The sequence below is a fragment of the Phaenicophaeus curvirostris genome, chromosome 10 (assembly GCF_032191515.1).
Source record: "Phaenicophaeus curvirostris isolate KB17595 chromosome 10, BPBGC_Pcur_1.0, whole genome shotgun sequence".
Taxonomy (NCBI): Eukaryota; Metazoa; Chordata; class Aves; order Cuculiformes; family Cuculidae; genus Phaenicophaeus; species Phaenicophaeus curvirostris.
In genome coordinates, this window is record NC_091401.1 from 15,972,454 (window position 1) to 15,985,722 (window position 13,269).

A 13,269-nucleotide genomic window follows, 5' to 3' on the forward strand; every position below is an offset into this window, starting at 1 on the left:
ACTACAGCCAAAGAGCACACAAAACTTCTCAGAATAAGAATGCGAAGGCAGCTTTATGTCACTTCATGCCATGCCTAGATTACACTGGTATTAAGCCAGGCAGTCCTGTTCTGTGAACCAGCCTGAAATGATGTAAAGCTGATAAAAGTCTCCTCTAATTTTATTCAAGCTAAAAGAGCAGCAGGTACTTGCATAGAAGCTATGGACCACCAGCTTGCAAGCACACCTTGACCTATATACCTTTTCCAAATCTGAGTTTCCTTGTTACCCTTTCACTAGTTCCCTGCTAGGTAAGGATCTGTAAAACAGGAATATGGATACAGCCACTGCCTGGCCATAAATATTTCAGCATGTCTTCTGTTCAACTGTTTTTACAGTAAACAAACCCAAAACTGCATAACACCTACATACATAAACTGGATCTTCTTAATGCCAGGTTCAGCAGCACACTTAGAATCTAAACAGTTTTCACAGCAAAACTGTTGCACAATGCCTGCTTAAAGAATCTCAAATACAGTCCCTTTGATGGTAGTCCAGAGAGTATTATATGCCCTACTTTTCTCAAAATCTGCTCAATCACTATATAATCATTTACTTACTGTTTGCAAACATTAATCTAGGGTCAAGGTAATTGTCCTGTGACACAACACTTGAATATATATAAAATCATGCTTTTTAGCATTAATTTATAACTGTGGTGGGGTACTGCAATTTAAAAGCAAACTACTGGCTTTATCAGAGCATGGGCAGAAGTTACTTAATACTGCAAACAAAATGCTGCTTCTAGCTTCAGTTTTTTTCCTAATACTACTGCAGTGCTCTAGTGCCCAAGACAAAACAGCCATCACACCTGCAGACTGTAATAACATTGAAAAAGATGCAGGAGCAGCCCTGGATTTGGTCAACAGGCATCGCAGAGATGGCTATATTTTTGGTTTATTCCGTGTTGCTGATGCACATAAACTGCATACAGTAAGTACCAATTTAAAGGCTGATTTACACACGACTGATTTTAATACAGAATCGTAGAATCATTAAAAGCTTATGTTTATTGCTTTTAACAGAGTAACAGTGTAGTAATTTAGTGTAAATCAGAGCTGATTCATTATCTCAGTATCCATTTGTCCGTGATTTAATGTACATAAGCTTGATTTTGAATTATGCTGAACACCCTCCATTCTCTTGGCTGACAGGATGTTAGCATAAGAGATGCATTGAACAGCTTTATACAACACCGGAAATTAATCTGTTCTGTCGTCAGGTCACAGATGCTATGTTCAAAATTTATATTCAAAGGGTTTCTTTGACCTGTGAATATCTAATGTTAATTAGATCAATGTATTCTGCAAGATCAGTATTTTATTGATATTTTAATTTTGGAGATAGTTGGTTAACTGGAGGGACAGGAAAAAGGCAGAAGAAGCCAAAGGATATGACAATGCCACTCTGCAAAACAGGGAAAGAGCTGGATAGAGATTCCGTATCAGTCATTTCCTATTTCCTTTCTATTTCTGTTTCCTTGAGAGGATACATAAGCCTTTCTCAACAACTGCCTAAATGCCAAAGAAAATCAGTAGCAGAAAAAGCAATAGAACATAAAATTTCTTTAAGTAGTAAATAAAAGAGAATAAGGAGATGCAGATTTACTAGTGTACCTGGCTACTTTTTAGCTGCTTGGCTATGAAACTAGAATCCAGGCACACATACACTGTTGAAGAGGTGTATTACACATCTCAGTACAGTAACAGAAAAACACTAATTATTTTTTGATGGAGCTGCTGGAGACTGCCTGTTAGGACAAGAAAAAGTTCAGAAAGTGATCCAAAGCCCAGATTCCTATGGGCCTCCAGGCATGCTTTTGAAAAAACCTGATGGATTATTTTGCTTTTTGAAGACAAGGATGTGGCAAGTGGCACTATGGAGGTTTATTCAGTAGCCACATAGGTAAAGAGCCCATCTAGGAAGCAATCAGTCTTCTTCAGCATTAAGAGATTTAAAACTCAAGTGTCCCATCCTTGAAGAATGCTGCTACCATGCAGTCGCGTGTGCATCACCCTTGTGCACCTTACACTGGGCAGTAAGACATGCAAAATTCATTAATCCTATGAGAAAAAACAAATGTTTATAAAAAGAAAAAATCTTAATGTTTCTATATTTTAACCAATTATTGCCTATGTAAACTATAGAACTGTAACCTGCAATACGGACCAGAGCTGAGGATTCACACTTCCAGATGAATACTACAGCCGCCAGACTACTATGTTTACATTCTGCTTTCTACCCTTAATGAAACTTTTATTTGCAGTTCAGGGCCACAGCTATCACACAGAGGCTACAAGAAGAGAAAAGACCCTTCTATCTATCTTATTGCTAAAGAATTCTCCCTGTAAGGTCTCTGTACCTTTTCAGGCCTAAAGCCACCAGGTGTAGTCTCCTGCATACTGATCATATATACTTCTGTGCAAGAAATTACGTTGAATCCACTGTCAAGCTGACATTAAAAAAAAAATATTTTAAAAGAGACTAGAATGTTATTTTTATTACCTCCATGCAATAGCATGCATCAAGTCTATCACACCAATGCCCTTAGAAACTTAAGCAGGGCAATTACTAGCGAGCAGGATCTCTGCTGTGTTTACATGGGAGTCCTAGAAGCATAAGATACTCAAGTATTCACACTAGAACAGTTCAGGGTTTGTGCAGTGCAGAACTCCAGTACCCAAGATGCTTTAAAACAACCAAAAAGGTGTCATATAAGATTTTATTTTTTTTCCTCAACAGCTATCCAGCAGATGAACAGAGGAATTTTCTACTTCATATCTGGATGTAGATATCTAATTTCACCAAAGTTCTCCTTTAGGCTTTAGTGAGTCCAAATCCATCCTGCTGAAGAAAATGAGTATTTGCCAGAGACAAACTGGCTTCTTTAGGATTTCACAAGTTTAGAAGACAGAGTGAATGTATTTAGTCATGTCAGTTTTAGTGACATCCTGGTGAACAGCACATTTTACAAAATTTATCTTCCCTCTCTTATGTCTCCATTCAGTGCAATTCCATAAATATAAACCAGAAATAAAATAATCTCACTGTTTCTGTTCTTTTCTCTGTCTGCATTTTATTAATATGTTGACTAGCAGGTTGAAAGTATTGGGATTTATAAAATAAAACAGAAATCATAACTATGCCTAAGCAGAGAATAATCATTTCTAGTGGGCAGGATGGGTATCCTGGACAATTATATACTTTTCCTAATTCTGCCATTGAACAACACATCTCTTTCTGCAAATCACCCAGCCCACTATTTAAAAATAGAGACAGTGTTATGACATATACATGCAGCAAAACTAGTGTCTGACATGACACTGGTGGACTCCCACTAATAAAAATACTATACTAGACTGCAATAATTTTTTCTCAAGGTCTCATCTATACAAAACACTCCAAAAAACGAATCTGAATGGATGAAATTTCTTAAAACCTGATAAAACTTGTACACAATGAAGGGCTTTGCATAATTTTATCTAAATGACAAAATAAAATACATCTATATTAATTCTGAATGTCCATACAGCAGTTGCATGAAGTTTAAGTAATCCATTCCAAATGTGAAATGAGATCATTTCCCTGCAGAAAAATATGAAACTGTTTCTGTGGGCCACAGATAATTCTTAATGCCGCATCCTATTACACAGCCAGGCAAATTCAAATCCTGGTTCTCCATCCTGTTTGCTCAGGAGAGAGAGCATAGTAGAAGAATTTCAGAGCTAGGGCTCCTGACTTTGTAGAGAATGTTACAACTTTGTGACATCACTCCCTGGATAAACTGAGCAGGAAGTAAAGTTCTGAAGGAATATCTCTGGTCACAACAGTCATTTGAAATGGATGTAGCAATATAATTGGCTGCCCAGACAAATGATTTCCTAAAAGACCAGTATGTTCTACGTGAAAATCAGAAAGAGGAAATGGCAAATTTTAACATTGATGTTTTCCCTACTTGATGAATGCTAGGTTAACAACAGATTCTTCTCACAGATTCTCAAGAAAAGGATAAGAGGCAACAGTTTTAAGTTGCCAGAAGGGAAATTCTGACTAGAACAGCCCACAGAGGTTGTGGAACATCTGTCTTGGTGATATATAGAACTCAGTTGAATCTAACTTTGAAGTTAGCTTTGCCTTGAGGAAGTGGCTGGACAAGATGACCTCCAAAGCTCCCTTCCAGCCTAAACCCTTTCTACGCTTGTCAGCTCAGAAAAACCTTAACAGGGAACTGGGGAAACTACATTAAAGATTAAACATATCTATTTCAGAAAAAGTTTCTTTCAGACCAAACTTCTTGTATACAAACTTTTTTTACTTGCACTTCTCTTCCAGGGAAATTCATCAGTCCTCTACCTAACTTTGGATGTGCTGGAAACTGAATGTCCTGTATTATCCAGAAGACACTGGGAGTCTTGCGACTATGCTGACACCTATTCCATGGTAAGTAACGGCACCGAGGCAGTCATATGTCAATGATGTATTAACTTGATCTTCATTTGAACTGCCCACAAATTTCTGTGTCATAAAATCTCTAAGTGAGGACTAGGCTTTAATATGGCTCCCTATAAAGCAAAATCTATTGAATTCTAGAGTTGTTAAACATGGGCTAAAGGTTTAGAAAAGGATCAATTCCTCAAATAAGTGCTGCTTTACTTAATTACTTGTCTCAAAGGAGCTATAGTCCACATTCCAGTGCTGGTAGTAGCACTGGTGTTTTAAGAATAATTTGCTGACAACTAAAGGTACTAGAAATTATTGTTTAAGCATGTACCAGTATATTAGCCAGAAACATCAGTGTTATGTTTGGTCAGTCTTCTATCATAACATTTGTAGTATGACAGTGTGAAGTATTGGTAGCATCAGCAGAGCTATGATATGGAGCAACATTTGTCCTTTATTATTGCAGTCCAATGATGCAGTCTGGGATGGGAACTACCAGTCCAAAAATTCATTTAAATAGGAAATTGGTGATACTACCACACAGGACAAAGCAGGGAGGCCATGAGGAGAGGAGAGAAGGCATCTACTCTTTTTCTTAAGATGGGGAAAAGGATGGAAGAAAAGATGCATCCATTTTTTGATAAGGGTTTATGTAACCTTGAGTATCTTTGGTATCCTAATTTCCCCTGCTAGCTAGTATTATCTTACTGTACATATGCGTTAGAATGACTGAGGAGGCTGGTTTAGTTTTCTTATGTCTGCTCAGTCATGCAAACTGAGAATTAAAACAAAGGCTCTTGTAGAGGGAGATCCCATTTTATCTGAACACAAATTTTGAGTGGCACCAGATCAAACATTCCATTAATGACCACATCTTCTGTCCTTAGAAGTACTGTACATTAAAAGTAGGCATAGTTTCTATGATCACCTACATCCAATTAAATCCAGTGAAAATAACATCATAATCATGTATTCTTTTGTTCCTCTCAGGACTTTGGGCAATGTAAGATTATCACATATACAAGCCAGCTGCTGAAGAAACCTCAGCTATATGGATTTAACTGTACATTAAGTCCAGGTAAAGTAACCACTGTTGTAAGCCAATGCATACCTCAAGCCAGCCCTAGTACCAAATTACAAGTTTGTGCACCACAGTGTATGGTAACTGTAACAGATTCATTCATCTGCTTGCAATTCATATTTTGGATAATTCAGATGGAATGTTAAGAATGAGTAATAGAATTAAGGTTACCCTACTCTGCTAAAGCAGTCTTTATTAATGTCAGATGATATAACCATTCCAGCCCACCAAAACATAATAATGAATATCAGAAAAATAAAAGCAAACTTTGAAAGAATGTGCATTTGGGGTGGTGAGATTCTAAGGCAGATCTAAAAGATTTGCAAGAATATTCATTTTCACAGATTCGGGTTTTTTTCATGTTACAGAACAAACCTGCATTTGTGGAGTGAAGGATAGGTATTTCAGTTCCAAGGAAATGCTTGCATTTCAGTTTCTCATTATGAGTTCACATTAAAGGCACATGCACACACTCCCAAGTGTATTAATATCCATTGCTATATTAGTGAATTCTGTTTCCACAGTCCCTCCTGATCTATTAGAGTGCAAAGACTGTCCTGTGAAAGTTGAAGTCTTAGAAGTCACTGAGCAACATAAAAATATTGCTGCAAAGGCCCTGCTGAAATTCAACAGTGAGGGTAACCACACAAACTACTTCAATGTGGACAAAGTTGAAAAGGTTTTAAAGATGGTAAGTGGCATTTTGTCCTAAAATTACTTCTAAATGACAAAATTTTGTCAGCAGCTCCAAAACCATGGGACCAGAATTCACTCTATTGCTGTCACCTCTCGCATAAATGGTCTGCTTTAAATTGAAGGTTCTGCTTCTGCAAAGACTTATTATCTACTTTAATTTAGGAAAGTGGATGCAAAAGGACTTCTCATCTGTTAGAAACTATGGCAATGTGATGGCATCTAAAATATCAGAGCCTTCATTGTGTGCATATTTTCATTTTGAATGCCTGTTTTCTTACCATATCACAACATACAAGAGCTTATTTACTACTGACCAGAGTTCCTCAAGATGTACATTCATGTGTATTATCACAGTCACATATTCTGTCATCTGAAATGAGCTCAGCATCACTTTGACTCTGCTGAAGAGCAAAGCAGCGCTCAGAGGACAGGAGGTAAATTTGTACCTGTGCTGCGCCTCTTAGAGAGCTACAAGCTCTGGTAAATAACTCCTACATCTTCTGGTGATGTTAACATGAAGATTTATCCTTTGGGTGGTTTGGAGTATAACTCACATCACCACAATTTATTGTTAGTAGATACTGGAGACCTTCGCTTAAGCAGCACAGGATCAGACTGCCAACACACATATCAGTTCTGGACACCTCTGTAGTGAAGTCCCATGGGCCCTGTCATAATACATGTTGATCTTGGAAACTGTCTAAAATATAGCATGCCAACCCTACCTTTAATATTGCTCAGAAACTTGTTCTACACTGTAGTCCCATGCAAGGCACATCCCTACTCCCATTTAGCTCATGGCTATTTTCACATTGTCTGGATTCATGGATTTCTCCCTAAATACTTCATCTCCATTCTTCTCTGTCTTTAGCTACAGAAACAATTTAGATTGTACCACTGGATATCAACAATAACTCTTAGAAACTACCAATTATGACAAAAATATACTATAAAACATACGCACCCACTTTTAACAGATCTAGTTAAACTAGTGAAACTTGTGTGCACACTCCCGCTATAGACACCTTAAATACAGACTGGAAACAAACTACTGCTGCAGCTGGAAAGTAAAATGAAACAGCTCTCTATGTATTCTAATAGGATCACAAAGGCCGCCTTCTCCCATGTTATTAGGGAGTAATGGCACCTTTATGAATAATGCCACTGACAACAGAGAAAGCAACAATCGCACAGCAAATGGCAAACTTTCATGCCAAATTAACATCAGCACTGTAGGACTATGCCCCCCATCACTGGAAAAGGGTGCTTGCCATCCCATAGGTCTCTGTATTTTCACAGGAACAGCAGTTCAGTTTAGGGAGAAGAGTCTAAGTATGCTACTTTCTAAAAAACACAGGCTCTAACACGGGTAAGTTTCATAACATACACATCCTAGACAAAGAGATACAGATACCATCCCTGTAATTCAGAAAGGCATGAGACAAGTCAGTTATAAATGATCTGATCTATTTTCCTTACTGAATACACATGTATGTATGAACATTTGATCATCACAGGTGATGAAAGCATGAGGAAGACAGGATTTTGACAACAATATGAAGTACGGTTGCTTTTAAAATAATAGAACTGGATTAGGGTTTTTTACACATGCTTAATTACCACTTCTTGTTTGACCTCTTGGTTTCAGACTGCGTCCCGTGAAGGTCACATTTTAGGATTCTCTATAAAAGAGACCAACTGTTCCAAATCAGCAGAACAAGCAGATCAGGCACTGGAATGTGACTTTCTGGATGACTGGCATGCTGTAAGTAAAGTCTTAGTATGAGAATTGACGCAATGGGTGGCACCAGCAAGATCTTCCCACAATATTTCCAAGTGTTTCTTACAAGCATACACCCAAACTCAAAATTACAAATCTAGCATGTCTAAGTCAAGATCCTAATTTCACAGCTGTTCGTTTTTAATCCATATGGAGCCAATCTGAACTCTCAAATCTAAATGTAACCGGAGTCTGGCATATTACAGACCTAGAGCTGGGCTTTTCAGTTTCGATCTGGCTCTCACATTTAAATTGTGGCCATTCTCTAGTAAATGATTCGTCCTTTTTTCATAAAAACGTTTACACTAACATGAGCCACAGATCTTGAGGAAAATACACACATTGTGTCATCCCAGTGAGCCCAGGGCTACTTTTTTTTTAATTTATCCTGCTATAGGAAAGGAAAGTGTAATAATTCAGGCTCGTCTACAGATTACTATCATAGTACTCTCCTCTCACCCCACCTTCCTGTTACAATAATACTCTACACCAAATAAACAACTAGGCAAGATCATAATTTCAGTATAAATTATTCCCCAGAAATTAAAATGCAAGAATGAAATAAAAATATGGGAAAAATAAGAAGTGTAAAACTTCTGTTTGGTTCTTTATGCTCCAGAAGACTGGAAAAGGTTGTGAATGAAGTGTAGCAAAGCCAAAATTTCACTAGGATGAAGCACAAGCCAGATAGCTAGAGGTCTTGCATTCTGTTCTCAGTGCTGCCACCACTGTTGTGTGTGTGTAAAATGCTGTTAACATTTCTAATCATTGATCATAATAAGCCACTAATGGCCCAAACATATATCATGACAAAGCATCTGCTGCAAAGAGCACACACAGAACCCCTTACCAGAGTTCTGTGCTCTCTCACGTGAGCAATTCCACATGAAATGACTAAACAATGGGTGAAAGCCACAGCAAATGAGATGTTAAAGGAAATAATACTAGAAGATTAAAACAAATTACTTTTCAAAAAATAAAGATGGAAGAAAGCCCTGCATTGAGCTTTGTCTGAAATAGCATTGCTGTACAGTGCCTGGTTCCAAGGACTTCAAGGAAAATTTCAGAATAGCTCAATCTGAACAGATGTTTGACAAGCAAAGACAGAAAAAAAAAGAATAAAAATTTGGAGACAGCAGTAGATGACTAATTTCTTACAGACTTCAAAAGAGAAGTGAGGTGGAGAGTAATGCCCCTTTAGATGCACACGGTGAAGTGGTCTTCACAGTCAAGAACACTCAAAAATGGATAATCACTGGCAAATATCACTGGTCAGAAAGCTCAAAATCTAGTTATGTTATGTAAACACACATATTTATTGAAGGAAGCAGCCTAACTTTCAAAATGTTGAACTTTCAGTAGCTTCTATTATCTCCATCGCAAGAACCCAGATGCACATTGGGTTTTTTCTTTGCTTTTGCTTAGCACGTGGGATTCTGCAAGGCAAGAATCATTAGTGATCCAGATGAACCTGATGGAACTGATATAAGCTGTGAAATCTACCGCCCCTGGGTATGTACTCCTTCCTGAATGTCTCTGGCTATATCCTTATGCAGGCTACAGCAACCTCACGTAGCCCAGACTGACAGATGATTGCCACAGTTGATTACACCCCTTCATTACTGCCTAAGTGTGATGCAGCATGAAAGGACAGAATGGCTTTTGACTGCTAGGTTAACCAGAGGATGAATTAGAATTGAGCCGTCCCTAATACTACCTCCAAGAGTGTTTCCTCTCAGTCCAATCATATCCCTCGGTTAAAATGAATAGAGATTGGTAAACAAATTCAAAGGTACTTTATGTAGCAAGAGGAGGGGAGATGACCTTTGTCATCTTTGGTATTGCAGTTTTTATTACAACAGCTACTACAGTGTGGATTTTGTTTTATTTTGTTTTGATCCATCACAACTTTTGCTCAGTTGGTTATATCATTTCATTTTGTTATGGTGTAGCATTTCCAGATGATTTTGAGTAATTTGGCATCTTATCATCTACTCCTTCTCTTCTATCTTGAAAAAAAACACAGTTGTTTTTTTCTTACTGATCACCAGCACTACGAATACAAGCCTACTAACTCCTACCTCTCTGTTTTTCTCACCACTTTCTTCTGTCCTATTAATATCTCACTTAATACTTTCCCCTCTGGTGTCTTTATCAAAAACAGCATGGCTGTAGAAAAAGATGCAGATATTCAACTCTGGAACAGCCACACAGACATCCCCATCATCACTGTGGTTACAAACATCGTCACAGACATCATCCCAAGCATCATCCCAAGCATGGGTGTCCATTCTCTTCTCAATTCAAATCTGAAGATCCTGAGCATAACCATGGTATCAACGAAGAATATCCAGACAGCCATGAAGAACCTGTTCCTCCCCCTCCCCACCACAATGGACCACATCACCCTCATCACCCTCCACACCATTGTCCTCCACCTCCTCCCCACTGTGGGGGACATCACCACCATCCTCCTCCTTCCCATGATGGACCACATCCTCCTCCCCAACAGGAACCACAACATCCCCCTTCTGCTGCTCCTCCTCCTCATCACGGAGGACCACACCACCACTTTCACCCTCCACACGATTGTCCTCCACCTCCTTCCCACAGAGGTCCACATCACCATCCTTCTCCTCCTCCTCCACTTCCTCATGAACCACCTCATGATCATCCTCTTCCCCATGATGAATCAAATCAACCTCCTTCTTCACAAGAGGAAACACAACACCCCTCTTCTGCTCCTCCTCCCCATGAAGGGCCGTATAATCCTCCTCCTGGTCCACACCATGGGCCACACTGTCCTCCTCCTCATGGACCACATCACCACCACCCTCCTCCCCATCACGGACCACACTGTCCTCCTCCTCCTCCTCACGGACCACATCACCACCACCCTCCTCCCCATCACGGACCACACTGTCCTCCTCCTCCTCCTCACGGACCACATCACCACCACCCTCCTCCCCATCACGGACCACACTGTCCTCCTCCTCCTCCTCACGGACCACATCACCACCACCCTCCTCCTCATCACGGACCACACTGTCCTCCTCCTCATGGACCACATTGCCACCATCCTCATCATCATCATGGACCACATCACCCTCCTCCTCCAGGGCACCCTCCTTATCACTGCAACAAGACAAGCATACCAGGAAAGTACTTCCCATTCCAAGTAATAGGAGCTGTCTATCACATTCCAGTTCTAAATCAGCAGGAATCTCTTACACCTCCCACTCTAAACTTTCCTGAGCTATCCCAAAGCAGCCCTCACTCCTCCAGCACTGGTAAAGGTATTCCCATCCCTGGCTCAAGTCTAGAGGAGGTGCCAGAAACTCTGGATTTTCCAGATATCCCTACACAATCGAAGTCATGCCCAGGAAACCCCAAACTTGTTCTTCCAAAAATTTTACCTTTATTTCCACACAGCTCCACAGCAGAAAATTCTCCAACATGACCTCAGAGAAAGATGTCCCTGGCTTGACAGTGGTACACTGAATGGAAACAACACAGAGAAGGGGAAAACACGTACAGTTTCTAGGGAGAGGAAGCACTGAAAAATAATGATTAAGACAAGTATTTCAACCTGCCTCTTTATCCCAGCTATCTCAGACTCCACTGTAACTAAAATACTCAAAATTCCAATGTGAATAGGTACAAACCTCCCCAGCACACAATGTTCCTTTAGTTCTAACAAAAAAGAAAATTCTTTCATTTTCTCATCATTCATAATTAATAATGTACTTCTCTGAGGAAGTCTGACCTAAAGGAAATTTGACCACCTTCCATTAAAAAAAGATTCATGGCAATACATTCATGCTTTTTAATGATTCAAAGAAAATAAAAATGAGAGCTTTGTTTTTCTTGACACAGTTGCCAAAGGTTTGTCTTTTTTCTTACTATGAATGTTTAGCTGCACAGTAAACATCTATGAGGTGTACTCTAGCACAAACTGTCTAATGGTGGTCAGGTTATCACCTTTATCTAGAAAGGTTAATGACTTGTATGTAGCACTGCAGGGTGGCACTTCCACTGCTACAGTTGCTGGTGGTGTTATACTAGAAATACCACATTCAAACAGAGCCTTTGTCAAACAGTTCATCATTACTCTCAGGGGAGGAGAAAAGCAGATGCATTTAATAACTCTTTCATGTAACTATTTCCTTTATCATTGAAACTTCGTCATTGGAAACTGATTTGGGACGAAGTAGAAGAAAGAATACCAGTGTCTCTTCATAGTCTAGCCCTCATCAAGTTAAAGTCCCTTCAGACAGATCTAGGACCTCAGCAAGTTAGCTCAGAACAGTTCTCATGAGCAAGACCATGGGATTAATCTAAAAAAAATAGTAACCTGGTCCTCAAAGCAGCTTTTCAATGTCATAAAGTAAAATGTAGTGTGAGGGCCATACTGAAGAAAATGAAACAAAATTGGGAAAGGATTTTGCATAGTGCATTGAAGGTTGTCTGATTTTCAAAGTGCATAATGACACACAAACAACCTTATTAACCAAAACTTATAGCAAGACAACTGGAGCACTGGAACTGAGGCAATTCCAAGGTGTTCACAGACTCAAAGCAAAGCTATTTGGTGCTCAACACTGGAGACCAGCAGCAGATGTTCCTAGCCAGCACTAATTCTGGCTCTGCTAGACACAAGAAACATTATTTAATCCCTTGTTCTTAGCTATCACTTTCCCTGTTCTGTAAAGGTAAAAAAAAATTATGGAGACTCACTAAATCCACAGTCCAAAGACAGTCTCCACATAGTAGCAAAGCCAAACACTTCCAATAGTAGCAGAAAGGATAAGGCTTATCAAGTATTATTGAACAGTTACGTGGCATTCAATGACGTGCATCTGTTCAAAGACTTTTTTCAAACCATGTTCTATCTTCTCAGAACTATTGCAGTCTGAATGCTGAACACTTACAGGGCTATTGTCCAGAACCAGAACTTCATTGCCACTATGACCTTCTTGGGTGTTTTATTTAAGCCTACTAAAATTCATTCTCAATAGCTGTTCAGGTGTTAAGAAAAGAAGCCAGAAAGCTACAAACATTCTGCTTTCTCTTTCACTCAGGGGCTATATTGCTTAGTCTAAACCCAGCTGCAGGCATTTAGCCTGTTATCTTGATGGCAGGTGGATAACCTTAGTGTCATTCTGGTGACCACACAAAGTTTATTTAGATAAACTCAGAAGTTTATTTGCAGTATAAACAAGGTATGATGAGA

General features: G+C 39.3%; 1 protein-coding gene across 1 annotated transcript; it reads left to right on the forward strand.

Annotated features, from left to right (window-relative positions):
- Positions 1–711: 711 nt before the first annotated feature.
- On the forward strand, positions 712–11,497 carry HRG (histidine rich glycoprotein). The gene is made up of 7 exons (XM_069864935.1): positions 712–972; positions 4,372–4,479; positions 5,470–5,557; positions 6,085–6,251; positions 7,905–8,021; positions 9,462–9,548; positions 10,201–11,497. Exons 1-7 carry the CDS (start codon positions 775–777, stop codon positions 11,494–11,496), a joined length of 2,061 nt encoding a protein of 686 aa, XP_069721036.1. The 5' UTR covers positions 712–774; the 3' UTR covers position 11,497.
- The last annotated feature ends 1,772 nt before the right edge of the window (positions 11,498–13,269 follow it).